Source organism: Sapajus apella, unplaced genomic scaffold (assembly GCF_009761245.1).
Source record: "Sapajus apella isolate SASKATOON/1434 unplaced genomic scaffold, GSC_monkey_1.0 scaffold11, whole genome shotgun sequence".
Lineage (NCBI taxonomy): Eukaryota > Metazoa > Chordata > Mammalia > Primates > Cebidae > Sapajus > Sapajus apella.
Window position 1 is genome coordinate 10770790 of NW_022436951.1, and position 24353 is coordinate 10795142.

The 24353-nt window shown below is 42.3% G+C and overlaps 1 protein-coding gene and 1 pseudogene across 2 annotated transcripts in view; one reads left to right on the forward strand and one right to left on the reverse strand.

Annotated features, from left to right (window-relative positions):
• The first annotated feature begins 11995 nt into the window (after positions 1-11995).
• Positions 11996-16171, forward strand: LOC116552135 (annotated as a pseudogene).
• A 3797-nt stretch (positions 16172-19968) lies between these two features.
• CUNH5orf22 (chromosome unknown C5orf22 homolog) overlaps positions 19969-24353 on the reverse strand; it is a 29215-nt gene continuing 24830 nt past the window's right edge. For both annotated transcript variants that reach the window (XM_032279045.1, XM_032279046.1), the window contains one exon: positions 19969-22185. In XM_032279045.1, the coding sequence (XP_032134936.1) occupies positions 22056-22185 (130 nt within the window). In that variant the 3' untranslated portion in view covers positions 19969-22055. The remainder of the gene's footprint in view (positions 22186-24353) is intronic.

Genomic DNA, 24353 nt, shown 5'->3' on the forward strand with positions numbered 1-24353 from the left:
GGTATCAGCCCTTTGTCAAATGGGTAGACTGCAAAAATTCTTTCCCATTCTGTTGGTTGCCAATTCACTTTAATGACTGTTTCTTTTGCTGTGCAGAAGCTGTGGAGTTTGATTAGGTCCCATTTGTCTGTTTTGGCTTTTGTTGCCAATGCTTTTGGTGTTTTGGTCATGAAGTCCTTACCTACGCCTATGTCCTGAATGGTTTTGCCTAGATTTTCTTCTAGGGTTTTTATGGTGTTAGGTTTTATGTTTAAGTCTTTAATCCATCTGGAGTTAATTTTAGTGTAAGGTGCCAGGAAGGAATCCAGTTTCTGCTTTCTGCACAGGGCTAGCCAGTTTTCCCAACACCATTTATTAAACAGGGAATCCTTTCCCCATTGCTTGTTTTTGTCAGGTTTGTCAAAGATCGGATGGTTGTAGATATGTTGTGTCACCTCCGAGGCCTCTGTTCTGTTCCATTGGTCTATATCTCTGTTTTGGTACCAGTACCATGCTGTTTTGCTTACTGTAGACTTGTAGTATAGTTTGAAGTCCGGTAGTGTGATGCCTCCCACTTTGTTCTTTTTGCTTAGAATTGACTTGGCTATGTGGGCTCTCTTTTGGTTCCATATGAAGTTTAAGGTGTTTTTTCCAGTTCTGTGAAGAAGGTCATTGGTAGCTTGATGGGGATAGTGTTGAATCTGTAAATTACTTTGGGCAGTATGGCCATTTTCACAATATTGATTCTTCCTGACCATGAACATGGAATGTTTCTCCATCTGTTTGTGTCCTCTCTTATTTCGTTGAGCAGTGGCTTGTAGTTCTCCTTGAAGAGGTCCTTTATATTCCTTGTTAGTTGTATTCCTAGGTATTTTATTCTCTTTGTAGCAATTGCGAATGGCAGTTCGTTCTTGATTTGGCTCTCTTTAAGTCTGTTATTGGTGTATAGGAATGCTTGTGATTTTTGCACATTGATTTTGTACCCTGAGACTTTGCTGAAGTTGCTTATCAGTTTCAGGAGATTTTGGGCTGAGACGATAGGGTCTTCTAGATATACTATCATGTTGTCTGCAAATAGAGACAATTTGACTTCCTCCTTTCCTATTTGAATACCCTTTATTTCTTTTTCTTGCCTGATTGCTCTGGCTTGCATTTTGCATTTTTTCACACCCTCTTCTTCCTGTTTGCTCAATTTGGTCACATCCTCTCTCTTGGCTGTGCAAAATACTGTTTTCACCATCTTAGTGTATTTTGTTTTTGTTATTACATCCCAGAAGCCCTGATTCCTTTCTATACCTTCTTCCATCAAGCTATTTTCAGCTTTTTTAAAAGGTAAGATTCTATATTTATTGTATTGTTTTTCTATTTAGAGTTTAGTGTGTTGCTTATTGCTATGCCAGTATTTCTTATGGGGCTCTGCTTTAAAAAAAATTCTCATTATAAAATTGCATAGTCTTTGAGTGGCTTGCTTCAACACTTTCCCCCCATAAGCCCTGTTATTTTTAGTGTGCAAGTTTGCAGAAGATAAACCTTTTATAGAAAGTTGTTTAGTAGCAGAAATGGCTGTTATCAGTACTTTCATCATCACTTTTTGAGTCTTTTAACACATTTCAAGAGGCCATCATCTTCCATTCCATCTAAATTTTCAAGAGAGTAAAAATTTGTGTGTGATGATATTGCTGGAAATTGTGTTCTGAGCCAACCACTCATATATTGTTCATTATCTACAAAACAACCACTTACCGTGTTTCTTTTCAAAGATCTCTGTAAATGGCTTATTTATAATATCTTGCAACTGTGAAGCCATCCTCTAGGAATAATTAGTAAATCTGTGTAAATTTCTTTACCTCCTTTTAATCAATTCCATCCTATAAAGCTTGCAAAATTGTTCAAACTCATGTAATTGAGGTAATTCAAACCAGGATGCTACTGCTTGATAAGCAGTGGGTGACAGCCAGATTCTTTGTCCCTGGAAATCTTCAGCAGGTGCAAAAGAGGATTGACCACTAAAGGAGCTTCCCAAAACTGGTGATGATGATGCTAGTGCAGTGCTTTTAAATCTTAATGTGCATACAGATTACCCAAGGGTCTTGTTGAAATGCAGACTTTGGTTCTGGTATGTTTGGGAGGGCTCACCATTCAGCATTTCTAACCAGCACCCAGGTGATGCTGACGCTGATGCTGATGCTCCAGGTTTATGGAGCCCTCTTTGATAAGGAAGATTATAGATTTTTACTGACAATTGAGATCAGCATTCAATAGAAAATTCTGAAATACTGGAATTGCTCTCTGTCTGTACTGTCCAATACAGTGGCCACAGGCCACGTGTGGATACTGAGCACTTGAATCATGGCTAGTGAGACCAGGAGCTGAATTCTAAATTAAATTTAAGTTAATTTTAAATTAGTTTATGTATAAATGAAAACAGCCACATGCAGTTAGTGGCTATCATCCTGAACAGTGAATATCCTTTTTTTAAAAAAATGTGTATATAGCCTGGGTGCTGTGGCTCACGCCTGTAACCCCAGCACTTTGTGAGACTGAGGTGTGTGGATGCTTGAGCCTGGGAGTTCAAGATCAGCCTGGCAACATGGTGAAACTCTGTTTCTACAAAATACAGGAATAAAAAATTAGCCAGGGATGGGGGCATGCCCCTCCAGTCCCAGGAATCCAGGAGGCTGAGGTGGGAGGACTGCTTGAGCTTGGAGAGATAGAGGCTGCGGATTGTGCCACTGTACTCCAGCCTGTGTGACAGAGTGAGACCCTATCTCAAAAAATAAAATAAATAAATATAATCATGTTCAGAAGTGAAGGGAACTTTCCTTCCACCCTCTGAAGGTTTGATAATTTTAGTCTCTGGAATAAATTGGACAGTAGACAGATCAACAGGAGAAAAAGCATACAGATTGATTTTGTGCATATGCATGGGAGTCCCACAAACCATGAGACTCAAAGAAGGACCAGATGGCTGAAGCTTAAATAGCATTTTGGGATACAGGAAGATATAGTAGCTTGGGGTTTCCAGGGGCGGGGAGGTGGCATCAAATTATGGAAAGCTAAGGTTGAAAATGTCTGGCAAACAGAGGTTGTCTTTTTATGCAGATAGTCTTCCAGATAGCAGTCTTTCAAAAGAAGAGATTAGATCTGTGTTTTGACTCCTTTCCTGAGAGTTCATCCTTTCTGTTCAATGAGATTACAGGGAGGGGCTCACAATTGCATTCCTTCTAGAGCAACTTCAGAGAAAGCTCCTCTGGCGCTTCCAGAGGGACAGAGGGGAGAGACACCTTGATTTTCTTTTAGTGGAAAGCACCCAGCATACCAAAGCACCATACTTTGGGGCATCAATTTCTTAGTCCCAACACTTGTGTGTATAAGTACCTGTACAAACAGAGAATATTGTTTTTGAGGTCTTTATATTTTCATACATGTAATGCTATTGGGCACATTATTCTAAACCTTATTCTAAACTTTAGTGTGTTACGTATTAATAAATATTCAGGTTGTTGTCCATTTTTTTTCAACTACAAACCATACAGAAAAAAAATCTTGGCCTGGCGCAGTGGCTCACGCCTGTAATCCCAGCACTTTGGGAGGCTGAGGCAGGCGGATCACGAGGTCAAGAGATTGAGAACATCCTGGCCAACATGGTGAAACTCTGTCTCTACTAAAAAAATACAAAAATTAGCTGAATATGGTGGCGTGTGCCTGTAGTCCCAGCTACTTGGGAGGCTGAGGCAGGAGAATTGCTTGAACCTGGGAGGCGGAGGTTGCAGTGAGCCGAGATTGCGCCACTGCGCTCCAGCCTGGTGCCTGGCGACAAAACAAGACTCTGTCTCAAAAAAAAAAAAAAAAAGAAAAAATATCTTTGTGCTTGCCACCTCAAATACATGTTTATTTCCGTAGGATGGGTATTGAGAAGTGGAATCACTGGGTCACTGAGAATAGTTACTATCTTGAGTTATTGCCAAGTCGCTTTTCAGAGAAGTTGAAGTAATTTATTCCCATCAGTTTCAGAAGGAGAGTACCATGTCTCCACATTCTGGATTAGTATTACCAACTTTTACAAAATTTTTTTGCCAATTATATGGTGAAAAGTTACATCTTACTTTAATTTACATGTCTATAAATGACTAGGGAGACTAAAATTTATTTGTATGTTTACTGATCATTTGTATTTTCTCTTCTGTGACTTGACAGTTCACATTCTTTGTTTATTTTTCTTTTCTTTTTTTTTGGACGGAGTCTTGCTCTGTCACCCAGGCTGGAGTGCAGTGGCACAATCTTGGCTCACTGCAACCTCCGCCTTCTGGGTTCAAGTGATCTCCTGCCTCAGCCTCCTGAGTAGCTGGGATTACAGATGTGCGCCACCCTGCCTGGCTAATTTTTGTCTATTTAGTAGAGACAGGGTTTCACCATGTTGGTCAGGCTTGTTCTGAACTCCTGACCTCATGATCCACCTGCCTTGGCCTCCCAAAGTGCTGGGATTACAGGCATGAGCCACCGTGCCTGGCCTCTCTGTTCATTTTTCTGCTGAGTTGTCTTATTCTTATATATATCCAAATTAAATTTTTTTTTTACATTTGTTTCTAGTTTGTACTTATATTTTAAGTTTGCTTATGTCTTTAGGTTTTCACAGAAGGTTTAAATTTAGACATGGTTATGCTAATCTCTTCCCTTGCAACTTTCCTTAATTCAGGCTTTTCTGACCCAGAGTCATAAACACAGTCTCCTATGTTTTTATATAATACTTTTATAATCTTACTGAGATATATAATCCATATGCAATTTTTATTAAGTGTGAGTTAGAGATCAACCTTTTTTTCTCTAAATGCATGGCCAATTATCCCAATACTATTTATTGAATAGTCCAGCCTTTCACCACTGATAAATTTCAACCTTTATTAGATAGTAAATTCCTATGTATGTGGAAATCTTTTTCTGAAGTCTTCATTCTGTTTCATTAATTTTGTCTGTTTATTCATGCAGCAATATGACATTTTAAACAATATTAAACATATGCTTTGATATCTGCCAGGGCAAATTTCTCCCATTTTTTCCTCCTAAAATTGTCTAAGCTATGCATCCACTTCTAGCCTTACTTAGGAATTCTTGAATTAGCTTGCCAAACTGTATACTAGAGACTGCTGGGTTATTTTGGGGATTACATGTTTCATATAAACTTGAGAGAACTGGCTTTTTTTACTTTTTTGAGACAGTCTCGCTCTTTTGCTTAGACTGGAGTACAATGCATGATCTCCACTCACTGCAACTTCCACCTCCCAGGTTCAAGTGATCATCCCACCTCAATCTCTCTAGTAGCTGGGACTATAGGCATGCACCACCACATCCAGCTAACTCTTTTTTTTGAGCCAGCATTTCGCTCTTATTGCCCAGGCTGGAGTGCAATGGCATGATCTCGGCTCACTTCAACCTCTGCCTCCCAGTTTCAAATAATTCTCCTGCCTCAGCCTCCTGAGTAACTGGGATTACACATGTGTGCCACCGTGCCCAGCTAATTTTGTATTTTTATTAGTGATGGGGTTTCACCATGTTGGTCAGGCTGGTCTCAAACTCTTGACCTCAATGTGATCCACCTGCCTCAGCCTCCCAAACTGCTGGGATTACAGGTGTGAGCCACTGCACCTGGCCTAGTTTTTTTATTTTTTGTAGAGAAGGGGGTCTCACCATGTTACCCAAGTTGGTCTCAAACTCTGGGGCTCAAGTGATCCTTCTGCCTTGGCCTCCCAAAGTGCTGGGATTATAGGCATGAGCCCCTGCACCCAGCTTGGCATGTTAAAATACTGAGATTTACTGTCTATAACCAGTAATGTTAGGATTTCTTCTACAGCCCATAAAGTTTACTTTTCTTCTTGTAATCTATATTTATTATTAGGTTCTGTTGTGAACTTTTTTCCATTACATTTTCCATCTATTACTGGTTGTATTAGACCATTTCCACACTGCCATGGAAAAATACCTGAGACTGGGCATTTTATAAAGGAAAGAAGTTTAATTTAATCACAGTCCCACATTGCTGGGGAGACCTCAGGAAACTTACAATCATGGCAGAAGGCAAAGGAGAAGCAGGCACCTTCTTTACAGGATGGCAGGAAAGAGTGAGTGCTGAGAAAAGAGGGAAAGGCCCCTTGTAAAACCATCAGATCTCATGAGAACTCACTGTCACAAGGACAGCATGGAGATAACCACCCCCATGATTCAGTTGCCTCCCACTGGGTCCCTCCCATGACACATGGGGATTATAGGAACTACAATTCAAGATGAGACTTGGGTGGGGACACAGCCAAACATATCATTGGTGTATCAGAAAACTATTAATTTATGAATGTCCATCTGCTATCTAAGCCATTGTGTTATTGTCAGTTTTGATCATATTAGTTTTCATAATCTATCATGTGGTAGATTAATCATACCCTGGAGCCTCCCCCTCTTATCTCAAATTCCTTGGAATGACAGAAAAGTTATACAAAAAATAAAATATATCCCTGTCCCCTAAAACACACAGACAAGAAAAAGAAAAAGAAGAAAATGCATAGTAGCATCCTGTATATACTGTCAATCATTTTATATTTTCTGCTTCGTCCTACTGGAGGAATAGTACACAGACAGGAACCCCCTTCTATGTAAGGGTACCACCGTATGGATGTCTGATAACTTAACCAGTCCCTGTTGAAAGACCTTCCTCCCCAGTCTTTTACTGTCACAGTGAAAATCCATGTATAAAAGTCTTGCAATTGCCCCATGGGTTCTTCCTGCCTGCTGCACAGACAAATGCAGTTCACTGAGACTGTGGTACTGCAGTAAAGAATGTTTAACACAAGGCCAATTATATGGTTTGCCTGTGTCTCCATTCAAATCTCATCTTATAGTTTCCATAATCCCCATGTATCATGGGAGAGACCCAGTGGGAGGTAATTGAATCATGGCAGTGGTTACTGTTCTCCCAGGCTATTCTCCTGATAGTCAGTGAGTTCTCATGAAATCTGATGGTTTTATAAGAGGCTTTCCCCCTTTTACTCAGCACTTCTCCTTCCTGCCACCCTGTGAAGAAGGTGCCTTCTCCTCTATTGCTTTCTACCATGATTGTAAGTTTCCTGAGGCCTCCCCAGCCATGCAGAACTGTGAGCCAATTAAACTTCTTTTCTTTGTAAATTACCCAGTCTCAGGTATTTCTTCATAGCAGTGTGAGAATGGACTAATACAGTAAATTGGTATGCAGAGCATGAGGTGCTGCTATAAAGATATTCAAGGCCGGGTGCAGTGGCTCATGCCTGTAATCCCAGAACTTCGGGAGGCTAAGTGGGGTGGATCTCGAGGTCAGGAGATGGAGAACATCCTGGCCAGCATGCTGAAACCCTGTCTCTACTAAAACGCAAACAACTAGCCGGGTGTGGTGGTGCATGCCTGTAGTCCCAGCTACTCGGGAGGCTGAGACAGAAGAATCACTTGGACACAGGAGGCAGAGATTGCAGTGAGCTGAGATCGTACCACTGCACCCCAACCTGGTGACTGAGCAAGACTCCATTTCAAAAAAAAACCAAAAAGCAAAAAGAAACAAAAAAGATACTAAAAAATGGAGAAGTGACTTTGGAACTGGGTAACAGGCAGAGGTTGGAACAGTTCAGAGGGCTCAGAAGAAGACAGGAAAATGTGGGAAAGTTTGGAACTTCCTAGACTTGTTGAATGGTTTTGACAAAAATGTTGATAGTGATATGGACAATGAAGTCCAGGCCAAGGTGGTCTCAGATGGAGATGAGGAACTTCTTGGGAACTGGAGTGAAGGTGATTCTTGCTATGCTTTGGCAAAGAGACTGGTGGCATTTTGCTTCTGCGCTAGAGATCTGTGGAACTTTGAACTCGAGAGACATGATTTAGGGTATCTGACGGAAGAAATTTCTAAACAGCAAAACTTTCAAGAGGAAGCAGTATACAAGTTTGGAAAATTTGCAGCCTGAAGATGTGATAGAAAAGAAAAACCCATTTTCTGGGGAGAATTTCAAGCTGGCTGCAGAAATTTGCATAATTAATGAGGAGCTGAATGTTAATAGCAAAGGCAGTGGGGGAAATGTCTCCAGGGCATGTCAGAGACCTTTGTGGCATGCCCTCTCATCACAGGCCTGGAGGCCCAGGAGAGAAAAAATGGTTTTGTAGACCAGGCCCAGGCTTCCTTGCTCTATGCAGCCTCAGGACATGGTGCCCTGTGTCCCAGCTGCTTCAGCTTCAGCTGTGGCTAAAAGGGGCCAATGTACAGCTCAGGCCATTGCTTCAAAGGATGCAAACCACAAGCCTTGGTGGCTTACATGTGGTGTTGGCCCTGTAGGTGCATAGAAGTCAAGAATTGAGGTTTGGGAACCTCTGCCTAGATGTCAGAGGATGTATGGAAATGTATGGATGTCCAGGCAGAAGTTTGCTACAGGGATGGAGACTTCATGGAAAACCTCTGCTAGGGTAGTGTGGAAGAAAAATGTGGCGTTGGGTCCCCCACACAGAGTCCCCACTGGGACACTGCCTAGAGGAGCTGTGAGAAGAGAACCACTGTCCTCCAGACCCCAGAATGGTAGATCCACCAACAGCTTGCACTGAGCGCCTGGAAAAGCCACAGACAATCAATGCCAGCTGATGAAAGCAGCCAGGCATAGGGCTGTACCCTGCAAAACCAGAGGGTTAGAGCTGCCCAAGGCCATGGGAACCCACTTCTTGTGTCAGCATGACTAGGATAGGAGACATGGAGTCAAAGGAGATTATTTCAGAGCTTTAAGATGTAATTACTGCCTTGTTGGAGCTCAGACTTGCATGGGGCCTGTAGCCCCTTTGTTTTGGCCAATTTCTCCCGTTTGGAATGGGTATATTTACCCAATGCCTGTACCCCCATTGTATCTAGGAAGTAATTCACTTGTTTTCAGTTTTACAGGCTCATAGGCAGAAGGGACTTGCCTTGTCTCAGGTGAGACTTTGAATATGGACTTTTGGGTTAATGCTGGAATCAACTAAGGTTTTGGGGGACTGTTGGAAAGGCATAATTGTGTGTTGTTTTTTTTTGAGACAGAGTCCCACTCCATCACCCAGGCTAGAGTGCAATGGTGCAATCTCAGCTCACTGCAACCTCTGCCTCCCAGGTTCAAGTGCTTTCCTGCCTCAGCCTCCTGAGGAGTTGGGATTACAGGCATATACCACCACACCCAGCTGATTTTTGTATTTTTAGTAGAAACGGGGTTTCACCATGTTGGCCAGGCTGGTCTTGAACTCCTGACCTCAGCTGATCCACCTGCCTTGGCCTCCCAAAGTGCTGGGATTACAGATGTGAGCCACAGTGCCCGGCCACATTATTGTGTCTTGAAATGTGAATACATGAGATTTGGGAGGGGCCAGGGACAGAATGACATGGTTTGGCTGTGTCCCCACCCAAATCTCATCTTGAACTGTGGTTTCCATCATCCCTATGTGTTGTGGGAGGGACCCAGTGGAAGGTCATTAAATTATGGGGGCTGTTACTTCCACGCTGTTCTCATGATAGTGAGTTCTAGCAAGACCTGATGGTTTTATAAGGGGCTTTTTTTCCTTTACTTGGTACTTCTTCCTGCTGCCCATTGAGAAAGGTGCCTTTCTTCCCCTGTGTCTTCCACCATGATTGTAAGTTTCCTGAGGCCTTCCCAGTCATGTGGAACTGTGAGTCAAGTAAATCTCTTTTCTTTGTAGACTACCCAGTCTTGGGTATTCCTTCACAGCAGCATGAGAACAGACTAATACAGCCAAGCAGAAGAACTGGAGTTATCACTCAAGACAGTCTTCACAAAGGCTTGAAGATTAGGTTTTTTCAGGGATAGTTTGATGGGCAGGGAACTAGGGAATGGATCCTGCTGATTGGTTGGGGATACAATCATAGGGGTGTGGAAAATGGTCCTTTTGTGCTAAGTCTTCCTCTGTGTGTGGCCACAGGACTGGTTGAGTCATGGGTCATGAATCTGGGTGGGGTCAGTTGGTTGCCAGAACGCAAAAGTCTGAAAAACATCTCAAAAGATCAGTCTTGGGCTGAGCATGGTGGCTCATGCCTGTAATCCCAGCGCTTTGGGAAGCCAAGTCAGGTGGATCACCTGAGGTCAGGAGTTCAAGACCAGCCTGGCCAATGTGATGAAACCACATCTCTACTAAAAATACAAAAATTAGCTGGGTGTGGTGGCGGGCACAGTAGTAGTAATCCCAGCTACTCAGAAGGCTCAGGCAGGAGAATCGCTTGAACCTGGGAGGTGGAGGTTGCAGTGAGCTGAGATCACGCCACTGCACTCCAACCTGGGTGACAGAGCTCGCTGTGACTCCAAAACAAAAACAAAAACAAAGACCAGTCTTGGTTTCTACAATAGTGATGTTATCTATAAGAGTAATTGAGGAAGTCGCAAACCTTGTGACCTCTGGCCACATGACTCCTGAGCAGTAAGGGATTACAGAAACTATGCCTACATTTTAGCAGAATTCAGGCCCCTCCCACAATGCTAATCTCATGGCCTTTCATTAGTTTTTGGTCCCTGAGCAAGGAGGAGATTAGATTTAGGGAGAGGCTATTATCATCCTTGCTTCCAAGTTAAACTGTAAACTACATTCCTCTCACGGTTAACCTGGCCTACACTCAAGAATGAGCAAAAACAGCCAGCCTGTGAGACTAGAAGCAAGATGGAGCCAGCCATGTCAGATTTCTCTCATTGTCAGAGACTTTGCAAAGGTGGTGTCAGTCTTTGCTCAAGTATCTGCAGGATAAACTCCTAGAAGTGAAATTCCTAAAACCTGAAGTGTATGCAATACACTTCCGTGTTAATAGCTACCACCAAAGTGCCCTCTAGAGGTCATACCAATATGTATTTTTAACAATAATATATCAGCATGCTTGTTTTCCCACACCTTCAGGAACACACTTGGTTTAACACTGCCCAAAAGGAATACGAAAATGACATCTCAATTCTTGCTATAGCAGATGCTATGGATGTCCCATCCAGTATTTCCATCTCCCCTCCCAGTTTACCTGCAGAGGACGGTTCCTGTTCATCCTGACAGCATCCAGTGTGTCTATATCTTTCTGCTTCTTTTCCTGAGTCATTTTGAGTTGTCCTGGGAAGTTGCTCAGCCCATGTTAATTCTTGGCTGGGAATTAACAGCCTATCAGCCTCTCAGAGGCAACCCTCAACCAAAGAGGAATGGGGACCAATGGATAATTGTCCAAACTTCCCCATCTCTCAGCAGGCAATTCTGAGGCATGTTCCTGCCAGTTCTTCTGGGGCGCTAGTGAAATTGAACTCTTGTTGGCTAGAGCAGTAATCTCATTAGCGCATCCTTTAATCACTTTGCTACCTTCCCTGTCTCACTTTCCCCACTCCCTCACTTCTTGCTATCACCTCTCAAACTATATTCACCCAGATCCTTGCCTCAATGTCTGTTTTTGGGGGGACCTAAACTAAGAGGGATGGTACTAGAGCTGGTCCTAGAAAGGAGTCCTTTAGAATGGGATTTGAGAATTTGTTCATGCCCCGGTCAGGAGCAACAAGAACCTCACTGCTGCTCTAAGTCAGGGAAGGGATAGCCCATGACTTAGCATTTTTTTTTTTTTTTTTTTTTTTTGTGAGATGAAGTCTCACTCTGTTGCCCAGGATGGAGTACAATGGCGCGATCTCGGCTCACTGCAACCTCTGCCTCCTGGGTTCAAGTGATTCTTCTGCCTTGGCCTCCTGAGTAGATGGGATTACAGGCACCCACCACCACACCCAGCTAATTTTTTTGTATTTTTAGTAGAGACAGGGTTTCACCATATTGGTCAGGCTGGTCTTGAACTCCTGAACTCATGCGATCTGCCTGCCTCTGCCACCCAAAGTGCTGGGATTATAGGCGTGAGCCACCAGGCCCGGAACTTAGCATGTTTACTAAGAATTTCACCAATGATTGTTTAGGATCAGACAGAAGGGAAAGCACTCAGCTAGGGAAGGATTGTGGAGGTGGCTGACTTTTGTGAACTTTCATGGAGTCCTTGAAGAGAATAGCACAGCAGGTAAGCCAACTATCAACTCAAGGCATGAAAGCCAAAAGGCTTTCATGATCAACTTTATTTTTGTTTATTTATTTTTAGAGATGGGGTCTCGATATGTTGCCCAGGCTGGAATGCAGTGGCTATTCACAGGCACAATCCCACTACTGATCAGCACGGGAATTTTGACCTGCTCCGTTTCTGACCTGGGCTGGTTCACCCCTCCTTAGGCAACCTGGCGGTCCCTCACTCCCGGGAGGTCACCATAATGATGCCGAACTTAATGCAGACACCGGCTCGGCATAGTGCACGACAGCCCAGAACTCTTGGGCTAAAGCAATCCTCCCACCTCAGCCTCCCGAGTAGCTGGGACTACAGGCACGCGCCACAATGCCGAGCCATGATCAACTTTAATTAGACCCTCATCTCCTGCTGCAGGAGGGCAGACTTTGCTGCATATCAGACTCAGAATATAATCATGAAAATGTCAGCACTACAACAGATACCAAATTCAGAGCCAGAGCAGATGTTCTATGTTAACATCAGGGCCTAGAAAGGGAAGTGGTAGAACTGTGAAACCTGGAATGGCCATGCTACACAACCTTGAACCCCATATTCCTTTGAATCTTTAAAAAAAAAAAAAGCATGCTAGCTGGGTGTGGTGGTTCATGCCTGTAATCCCTGCATTTTAGGAGGCTGCAGTGGGAGATTTGCTTGAGCCCAGGAGTTTGAGAACAGCTTGGGCAACATAGTGAGACCCCATCTCTACCAAAAAAAAAAAAATTAGCTGGGTGTGGTGGCACCCACCTGTGATCACAGCTACTTGGGAGGCTGAGGTGCAAGGATTGCTTGAGCCTGGGAGCAGTGAGCTGTGATCATGACACCACTCCAGCCTGGGTGACAGAGTAAAACCTTGTCTCAAACAAAAAAACCAAGCATGCTTATTTTTTAATAATCTTTCTTTTTCTCCTGTGATCTAGAAATAGTTTCCTTCCTTCTTTTTTCACTTTATTATACTTTGATTCAATTGTAATTAATTTCATTGTAAGGAGTAAATTGGGAATGCAACTTCCCAACTCATCTTTCACCACTGATATAAAATGCCACGCAGACTGTATACCAAATTCCAGTATGTACTTGTGACTTGTGGGAGAGAAAGCTAGGTGTTCTCCAAACCTGTTCTTTCTTCTATCTGTCCAGATAGAAGAAAGGATACATTTCCCAGGTTTCCTGCAGCTAGGAACTGATGGGCCTGGCACATAAGAGCCTCCCAAAAGATACCCCATCCAATTTGCCCTCTTGCTAGTTGGACTGGAGATACTCTCTAAGAAAACCTCGAAAGCCAATGTTAAGGATGGCAAAACCAAAGATACGAAGAGCCTGAGTCAGAATTCTCGTGAAGAGGAAAGCTGCTGAGCAGAAACACATTCTGGACTTTATGAAAATGAGAAATAAACTTGTATTTTGTATGAGACATTAATTACTTTTTATTAAATCAGATGTCCTTACTTTAATATAGGTGTATTTCTGGACCTTATTCTGTTTCATTCATCAGTTTCTCTGCTCATATCCCACACTATACTGTTTTAAATTACTAGTTTCATAATGTATTTTAGTACCTAGTAGGAGTTAATAACATCATTAATTTTTCACAATTTTTTGGAGTTCTCCTTGTATGATCATTTTTCCACAGGAATGTTATAGAATCAGCTTCTCTAGCTAAGATAAAACGTCCTTTGTCATGTTTATGGAAATTATAAACATTAAAATTTGATATAAGAAGCAGTCACACCTTTATAATAATATTGAATTGTCCTATATAAGCACATAATATCTCTTCATAGATGGTCATGTCTTCATTTATATTCTTCAGTAGTATAAAGTTTTATTTGTATAGGTGGTAATTTTTATTTTGTTTACTCAGTTTTTTTTTGAATTTATGATACCATAAATAAGGTCTTTTTTCTATAATATTTTATAGCTGGCTGTTGCTTATACAGGAAGCCTACAGAAATGCTGTGTTACCTGTTTTAGCGTAGTGTCACATGAAAACGAAAGGACCAGTTGGACATGCAAGAAAAACACCTAAAAGCAAAATAAATCTTAAGTTTACAAATGTTTACACCGTATAGCAGAAAAACAGACTGCCTTCAGAGAAGGCATGTTACTCTGGGTTAATTCACAACGGTCAGAGTTGGCCTCCTTTTTGATTAGAATTCCAAAGAGCTGCTATTTTATACACTGTCCGTACTATTTAACAAGCAAGCAGTGCTGTGCTGGGGTTTGAGGAAGCACAAGAAACATCACCATTCTCCACTGTTTCTAATAACTCAGAAACAGGTCCAGGCCTTCAGGCAGATGGATATATCACTATTACCAATAAAACTGATATTACTCTTCACAAGACGGCACCAAAAGCGAAGGAAGTGCCTGCCCCTCCTAAAGCTGAAGCCAAAGCAAAGGCTTTAAAGACAAAGAAGGCAGTGTTGAAAGGTGTCTGCAGCCACAAAAAAAGAGAAGATCCGCACATCACTCACCTTCTGTCACCCACCTTCTGGCAGGCCAAGAGACTGCGACTCCAGAGGCAGCCCAAATTTCTCGGAAGAGCGCCCCCAAGAGAAACAAGCTGGACCACTATGCTATCATCAGGTTTCCGTTGACCACTGAGTCTGCCATGAAGAAGACAGAAGACAACACACTTGTGTTCATTGTGGATGTTAAAGCCAGCAAGCACCAGATCAGACAGGCTGTGAAGAAGCTATATGACACGGATGTGGCCAAGGTCAACAGCCTGATTCGGCCTGATGGCAAGAAGAAGGCACGGGTTTGACTGGCTCCTGATTATGATCCTTTGGATGTTACCAACAAATTTCGGATCATCTCAACTGAGTACAGCTGGCTAATTCCAAATATATGTGTATCTTTTCACCATGTATCTTTCCAAATATACGTATATCTTTCACCAGCTGGCTAATGTTTGTGGCAACAACTAGCTTCCCAATACCGCACCAAGACAGATTTTGTCATCCACTGGCACCATGGGACAACTGTAAGCCCCTCCCTTGCGGCCTGCCCTTACAAACTTAAGGCATGGAGAGGCAAAACAGAACATACATTTCTATAAGAGGATATCTTAAAATTCTGTTCTTTCATTTTTCCTCAGGAAGGAAGGAGGAAAAGGGTAGAGCAAGGCAGGACTGTAACAGAAGGTGCCTCAAAGTGGAAGTAAGTATCAGAAGTGAAATTGGTACTCCTTTAATGGCAAAACAATATATTTTTAGGGACCAAAAGTTCATACACAGTTTTTGGATACATCAAATGTTAGATTTTAGATTTTGAACGTTAGAAAGAAATTTAAACTACATGTATTTTTAGGTCATGCTTACACATACATTGTGGAACATGTTTTTCCTTTTTTTTTTTAAGATGGATTCTTGTTCTTGCCACCCAGGCTGGAAGGCAATGGCACTGGCATGATGTTGGCTCACTGCAACCTCTGCCTCCTGGGTTCAAGCGATTCTCCTGCCTCAGCCTCCCGAGTAGCTGGGATTACAAGTGCCCGCCACCACACCCAACTAATTTTTGCATTTTTGGTAGAGACGGGGTTTCACCATGTTGGCCAGGCTGGTCTCAAACTTCTGACCTCAGATAATCCCACCTCAGCCTCCAAAAGTGCTGAGATTACACTCATGAGCCACCATACCTGGCTGGAACATGGTTCTTATCAGGCCTTATCTGTAACCACACAAAACAGATCACAAAACTGCTGGGAAAATGACACAATTCACCCTGGCCTTCTTCTGTTTGTAATACAGTTGTTCTACTGACACAATCCTTAGATTACAGGTACAGTCTTTTAGCTGTTCCGGATTCATGTATTCACTATACTTAATCCTTGGTAAATGGTCCTTGCATTAATACATTTGTTTAATGTGCTCTCAAAGATAGCATGTTCATAATAGGATGTATAATATAGGGCAGATAATAAGGTTTATCACCACCGAGCCTCCAGTGACCATCAGAATTTTCAGTATTTATTAATTCATTACACATGCTTAGAGGCCTTCTGATGTGACAGAGACTATGCCAGAGACTGGAGCAGTAACGCTGCATCAGGATGCACTCGAGGAGCTCATGGACAGATGCGGGGCAGATGTGAGAGCTCACTGAAGTGTACTGACAGCACGGGAGTCCTCTAGGAACACAAGCTGGGCCTTGAGTCATGCCTAAATCAAGGGACTCTGACACTTTAAGTTGTCCAACTTTACACAGCTTGTGACTGGTAGAGGAAGTACTCGGACTTAGACTGATTCCAAAGCCACCAATACTTCAGGTGCCACTTTGTGATGATGCTGCCCTCATTGTACCTGCCCCCGATGGGGCAGTGCTGCAGAGGGCAGACGGTGGCTGTGCGCTTCTGAGTAGTTTCTGCCCAAAAAGCTGGCCTTCAAGCCTAGTGCTACCCTGGCTTCAGCCTCCTTCCTGGAGTCATCAGTGTCAGCTGATGGGCTGTGACCTTATTAGGCCAAGCTGACAAAGGCATTCCCCTTTTCTCTAATGATCCCATTTTCCTTACCCTTCAACAAGCTGAGGCTGATCTTCAGTCAGGCAGAGCCCCAGGAGAAGGAAATGCACTGGTGAACTGGCTGCAGGTACCCATTTTACCCCACCTCCCTGTCATGCTTCGGCTGATTCATGAGGGATTTGTTGTTGTTATTTCAAGTTGTCTATAAATCAGCTATACCAAAAATGGTGAGGACAACCCTAGATTCTATGAAGGTAATTCGTAAGTCCAAGAGCAGGAACTTCCAAACACTGTCTACATCAAAAATTTAGCATCACAAATCTAAGTTTTATCTACAAGCATGCAGAAGGGAAAGTACAAAGAAGCTGGGACAAGCGTTGACTTCTCTGATCCTCTGTAATTGCACAAGAGCGTAAGATTTAACATTGTGAATAAATGGATGTATAATATAGGGCAGATAATAAAGTTTATCAACTGAAAGACAAAAGTTTTAAATTATCAGTAACTCTGCCTAAAGTTATCTCTTCTTTCCTTACAGGCAAGAACCTACCTTTTTATTTTGAGACGCAGTCTCGCTCTATTGCCAGACTGGAGGAGTGCAGTGGCTCGATCTCAGCTCACTGCAACCTCTGCCTCTTGGCTTCGAGCGATTCTTCTGCCTCAGCCTCTTGAGTAGCTGGGACTACAGGTGTGTGCCACCACGCCTAGCTAATTTTTGTGTATTTTAGTAGAGATGGGGTTTCACCATGTTGGCCAGGCTGGTCTTGATCTCTTGACTTTGTGATCTGCCCACCTCGGCCTCCCAAAGTGCTGGGATTACAGGCGTGAGCCACTGCACCTGGCCAAGGGCCTACCTTTCTTGAATAGACCTCTAACTTTGAAATTCTGTTATTTACAGGAATATGGTTGGGGCTAATAGGGGGTTGAAAATAATCAGTACAGTATTTGGAGAGTCACGGGAAGAGCAGCTAAGACCGGGGCAGCCACCAAAGGATATTCTCATTTGGACTGAGTTTGGAAACAGCAGCCAGTGATTCCAGTGCTAAGGACTTTATATGTATTTTTCTTCACAACGTCCTGGTGAGTTAAGTTCTCTTGTAAAAGGGGAGCTGATTCTTAGAGGTCACAGAGCTTAAACATGGGGAAGGGGACACTGGAGCCAGGCAGTCGGCCCCTGGAACACACATTCTTACCACCATCTTCTGCATTTAGTTATGGAGCTTCTCACTCAGCTCAATTTTGGCATGATTCACCTCAAATGGGGTGCAAGGGCTTCTAAATAGTGCTGCTGGCTGACTGGCAGGCTTCAGAGATCTGCTTGATGTCAAGGAGCGTTTTGAAGTTAGCAAAACGGTAGAGCTGCTGTAGTTGGAGGTTGGCTGACTATTCAGTGAAGGTCCTCAAAGGAAGTACCAATGTGCTGTCTCAGCCTTGTCTTAGTTTCTGTAATAGAGCTCCTGTTTCTGAATTACAGGACTCAAACTCACAAGACATTAATGTATAGAATGCCAATTTACTAATTTGCAATGCTTAGATAGACCCTCCTAGTGAGTGACCAGAATGTTCACTGTTCAGAGAACTCTGTTCTAAGAACCAAGGTTTGTGGGAACCTCCTTAGTCATTATAACTTCATTTATGAATGCAAATGAGAATAAAGGGAAAGGATGGTGCTGATGTCTGGAATCCAGGATGCGGCTAGAAATGCAAGAGGCAGTCCAAGACCAATGAGTGCAGACACAAGCACTGCAACTGCAATAAAAGTGCTACAGCTGAAGGTGACACAGCAGAGTACGACAATGAAAATGAATAAAGCTAAACCTCACTTTCATGTGGAGCCTAAAAAAAGAGTCAAATATACAGAGATAAAGAATAAAACTGGTTCCAACGGTCAGCGGGGAGAGGGAAGAAATGGGAAGATGTAGGTCAAAGGATGCAAAGTGGCTGATCCACAGGATGAGTGAGCCTAAGATCTAATGTGCACACGAAGACTACAGTTAGTAAGGCTGCACTTGATTCAGGGTTTTTACTAAAAGAGATTTTAGGTGCTCTTGTCACACACACACACAAAGGGCAACTATGTGAGAAGTGCTTCTGTTGATTTACTTGACTATAGTAACCATTTTACTATGTATATCAAAATATCATGCTGTACACCTTAAATATTTATAACAGGCCGGGTGTGGTGGCTCACACCTGTAATCCCAGCACTTTGGGAGGCTGAGATGGGTGGAACACAAGGTCAGGAGATAGACACCCTTCCTGGCCAACATGGTGAAACCCTGTCTCTATTAAAAATACAAAAATTAGCTGGCTGTGGTGGCGCATGCCTGTAGTCCCAGCTACTTGGGAGGCTGAGGCAGGAGAATCATTTGAACCTGGGAGGTGGAGGTTGCAGTGAGCTTACAGTGTGCCACTGCACTCTAGCCTGGTGACAGAGCGCGACTCCGTCTCAAAAAAAAAAAAAAAAAAAAAAATTAGCTGGGTATGGTGGCGTGCGCCTGCAGTCCCAGCTACTTAGGAGGCTGAGGCAGAAGAATCCCTTGAACCCAGGAGGCAGAGGTTGCAGTAAGCCGAGATCGCACCACTGCACTCCAGCCTGGCGACAGAGCGAGATTCCGTCTAGAAAAAAAAAACAAAAAAACAACACTTTACAATAAAAAATGCTGATCCCCTCATCAAAGTATCAGTATACTTTGAGAAGGCAAGACTGTATGTCAAGCATTTCTGAAAGATGTCAAACAAAAACTCCTGAAGTTTCACTAAAGTGCTTTCTCTTGAGATGTATGGTGAATGAGGGAATCTTGTATTGAATAACACACCACTGACTATGAACTACTGGCAGTATGATGAATTTACCGCCAGCAATCCAGGGCCACTGCTGCGAAAACAAAGTTAAGACTAGGTGATATTATCATAAACAGTGAAAGAGGCCTGGCATGGCGGCTCACGCCTGCTATCCCAGCACTTTGGGAGGCTGAGGCAGGAGGATCGCTTGAGCCCAGGAGTTCGAGACCAGCCCGGGCAACAAAGTGAGACTTCATATCTACAAAATAATAATAATAATAATAAAAAGCCTAGCATGATGTCATGCATCATAGTTCCAGCTACTCGGGAGGCTGAGGTGGGAGGATTGCTTGAGCCCAGGGGGTCGAGGCTGCAGTGAGCCAACATCATACTACTTACATTCCAGCTTGGGCAACAGAGCAGTAGCCTACCTCAAAAAAAAAAAAAAAGTGTGAAGGACATTAACTAACAGCTCCTTGAGAAACTAGAACACATAAAGACCCATGCCTATAGGAAATATTTCTAAAGGTATATAAAATTGACAGTCAAAAGGTTATTATGAAAGGCCAGACTTAAATTGTTTTCCCCAAGATACTAGGAAATACACAACTTATTAAGTCTATGCTTACATTTAAGTCACATTTTAAAAAAAAGCCACTAAAATCCCATGCTTTAATGATATTAGTATACAATTCAAAACACTGTACCATGGTATCCCCTCACTGGTACTTAGAACACAAATGAAATACATCTTAAAGTATCATCCTATTTGGAATGTGCAAGACATAATTTACTAAGTTGATTCAACAATTAGGGACTGAATTTTATTCTCAAAGAGATGATCACAAAACATGAGAATTAAACAAACATTCCTATAAAAGAAACTGATGTTCTTTTATTCAACCTGAGTTAAAACCACAATGAATCTTATCAGAGTTCATGGGAATCAATAAATGACTAGTAAACCACTCACAAAATCAAAGCCATCAACATACTGAGATCACACACAATTAGTTAGTGCTACAGTTCAAAACATACCCTTTAACTTCTTTAGCATGCAAAGAAATCATAAAAGTAACGTCTGTAAGCACTAACCAAAAATTTAAAAAATTCAATAGCACAATTCTACAATTCTGATTTTACCAAGAAAATAAACCTTTTTGGCACATACTGTTCTATCAAAATGGAAAGCTGAGTCAGGCTGGTCTGCTTTTCACAACACAAATAAGCATTCATGCTATCAGACTTGGGAAATTAACTCAGTGACAAAAATTCACTGGAAAATAGAATCCTTGGAAAAACGGGGTTAGGTGCCATCACTGAGAGGCAATGATAAAGGGTGTCCTTGGGTATTAGCACAAAGTTAGGCAAGACAGTATAATTTCAGCTACATGCAACTGTATAGGAACACATGGGGATAAGGCCTGAAAGTTACATGCAAGAGTGAAAAGAACTGCTGTGTTGGGATTGATGAATGATGGGTGTTTTTCTTTAAATGTCATTTCACCTTTTAAAGGAAAATAAATCAAGTAGTTAGGTAACAAAGATTATTGAACTAAAGAGAGACTAAAGATCAGAAGACTGGCAAACTGAGAAAATGAAGTTTCATGATTAAGAGTGACTCAGGAAGGGTGTCTTAGTCACGAGGGTTGGTGGAAGACAGTTTACGTCTTTGGGTATTTATGGCAGGTCAGAATTAAAGGTTTAATTTTTTTCCCATAGTATTTACATAAAAAGCTGGTTTATCTGAAAAACGTTATCAATCCAGACTTGCCAATAAAGTGGCACTTAGGGACTGTATTATTGATACCTACAACGACTGCCTGGAGGCACAAAAAACCCTGAAGGGCTTTTTTTTTTATTAGCAAAAAAACAAAAACCAAAAAAAAAAAAAACCAGTTAATTTTTGTTTGGTCAAGTCTACTCAACCAGACCACCTTGATACCAACAATGCTTAAGAGCATTTGGCAAGAGTAGCGCCACAATGCCAAATTCCTTGGAAAGGTGGCCTTCCTGTGATAATTTCACCAACTGGCAAATTTGTGGGGTTTTTTTGGTAGTAGCTTTTGAGAATGTTTCTGGCTGGGGCAGTGGCTCACACCTGTAATCCCAGCACTTTGGGAGGCCAAGGTAGGTGGATTGCTTGCACCTAGGAGTTTGAGACCAGTCTGGGTAACATGTGAGACTCCATCTTTATTTTTATAAAATTAGAAAAGAAAAAAAAGAGAATGTTACTTTCCTATAAGGCCAGGATACCCTGAGTACTGAGACATGTCTGCGGTTGTCCTTTCCTTCATAACATTTCTCATAATCTGTAATTTATTTCTCATCTGTCTCCCCTAAAAGGGCAGGGGACTTGTCTATTCTGTTCCTTATCATATATATACCCAGCATGTAATGTCTGGTACATGTAAGTGCTCAATAGATATTGGATGAATGAATAAAGTATGAATGAATCCCATATAGTCCAACAGACCTAGGTGAAAAGTGAAAAGAAAAAACACCTAAAAAATACTTAAGGAAGACAGATAAGCAAGAGTTCTATCAGTTGAGGTTATCAGACTTGATGCCAAAAAAACTATCATCATTCCACAGCTGACAATAGTTGTTTAGAGATTCAAAATATCTGAAAGATTTCAATTGAAAGTTAATACAAAAACAGTGTTCTCTGGAAGACTAATTTACAAATAATTAAAGGCCTGTTGCTAAACCAAGATACAACAGGAGCCTAACGTTTTATTTGCTTCAAGGGGGAGAAGACTCTGCTGCATACACTTGAATGTCTAGATTTCCATAGAGGGCACGTAGCATATTGAGGACCTTTTCTTGAATGATGTCAACTTGGTCAGAAGGACAGTAATCATCCAGACTTGACCTAGAACCAAGAAGAGAAAGAAAAAAATACACATCGGATAAAATCATATTCTGAGGAAAAGCTGCATGTGTTGATTTCAATGTAAAACAGAAATTAAGGTGTGCTGGATTTTGGATTAGTATCGGTTGAAAGCTAGTAAATGTTTACCCTATGTGAGGCACCTTACATAAATTATGTTCTTTAATTTTCATAGCAACTCTATGAAATAGGCACAATTACTATCCCTTTAAGGAAATCTGAAACACAGAGATTAACTTGTGCAAGGTGACATGTGGTGTGAGCTTTAGTGCTTCATCGCTAGACCACTGTTTGCCCGAAAGCGAGATGATGCTTGGGAATGCAGGGGCTTACTATCTTAGTGATTGGACATCTTTTATTGTATGTATGCTAGGACTAGAAATGATGAGGGTTGAGGTTTTCTAACTGATAAAAGGATTCTATTTCTAAAAATGATTTGTTAACTACAAAAGTATAAAGGATCGATGGCTTGGTTCAAAATGAAATGTGGTGATGTGCTGGTGTTGGATTTAGTTTCCTAGGCAGTAGGAAGCAGAGACGAGCCAAGTGAGTTGGGGCAGAGATCTGCATTTTGGGAGTCTTTCCAGAACTCACCAGCTACAACCTGAGTTGCACTGGGCAGTTACAATGCTGCTGCCAATTACGCCTGGATTAACCAGTGTCTCCTGGTTCTGGATAAGGGTGACTAAAGCCTTTTAGAGGATAGAATGAGAAGAGCAGCACAGAAATCTTTATAGAAGGAACTGGAATTAGTCATCTAGCCTAATCCTTAGTACAAGTATTTTAACATAAAGACCTAATCTGTAAGACCACTGATAAACTCATTCCATGCTCTGGTAACAGGTTATTTTTGTGGCTTAATGTGAAAATTTAAGACACATTGAATAATATTAAAAAAATTATTTTTTAAAAATTTATTATTTTTGAGATAGAGTCCTGCTCTGTCGCCCAGGCTGGAGTGCGGCGGTGCAATCTTGGCTTACTGCAATCTCTGCCTCCTGGGTTTGAGCGATTCTTCTGCCTTAGCCTCCTGAGTAGCTGGGATTCCAGGTGCCTGCCACCATGCCAGGCTAATTTTATATTTTCAGTAGAGACTGGGTTTCACCATGTTGGCCAGGCTGGTCTTGAACTCCTGAACTCAGGTGATCCACCTGCCTTGGCCTCCCAAAGTGCTGTGATTACAGGTGTGAGCCACCATGTCTGGCCTGAGAAACTTTACTAAATACTAACATACACATATGGACAAAGGCTTACTTTATTTTTTGAGACAAGATCTTCCTTTGTTGTTCAGTGGCATGATCATGGCTGACTGCAGCCTCAACCTCCTGGGCTCAAGTGATCCTCTTATCTCTGCTTCCTGAGTAGCTGGGACTATAGGTACATGCCACCATGCCCAGCTAATCCGTGTGTGTGTGTGTGTGTGCATGTGTGTGTGTGCGCGTGTGTGTGTGTGTGCGTGTGTGCGTGCGCGCGCGCGCTATGTTGCTGAGGCTGGTCTTGAATTCCTGGGCTCAAGCAATCCACCCACCTCAGGCTCCCAAAGTGCTAGGGTTACAGATGGAAGCCACTAAGCTCAGCAAGACTTAAAGTGTCATATGTAAAAACTTAATTTACAAGTCTTAACAAATAAAGGATACTACAATGCTTTTGAAAATATTTTTGACCTTTTTTTTGAGACAGGGTCTCATTTTGTTGCTCAGGCTGGAGCGCAGTCATGTGATCTTGGCTCACTGCAGCTCAGCTCCACAAGTAGCTGCGACTACAGGCAAATGCCATCATGCCCAGCTAATTTTTTCTGTTTTTTGTAGAGACAGCATTTTGCCATGTTGCCCAGGCTGGTCTCAAACTCCTGAGCTCAAGCGATTCACCTGCCTCTATCTCCCAAAATACCAGGATTACAGGCATGAGGCCACTGCACCTTGCCAATTTTTGACTTCTTTAAACACTATTAGAGTGGTTCTTGATGGGAGCTACTCCTATAAGGGTGTTTTGAAAATCTCTTAGTACATTTTTGATTGACACAGTAACTAGATGAATCCTACTGACATTTAGGGGACTGGGACAAGAGGGCTGGGCTGCTAGAAGGCTTGCAACAGGCAGGATCATCCTGTGATATGAACAGCTGTGCTGTGTCTTGAATATTTTCAAAG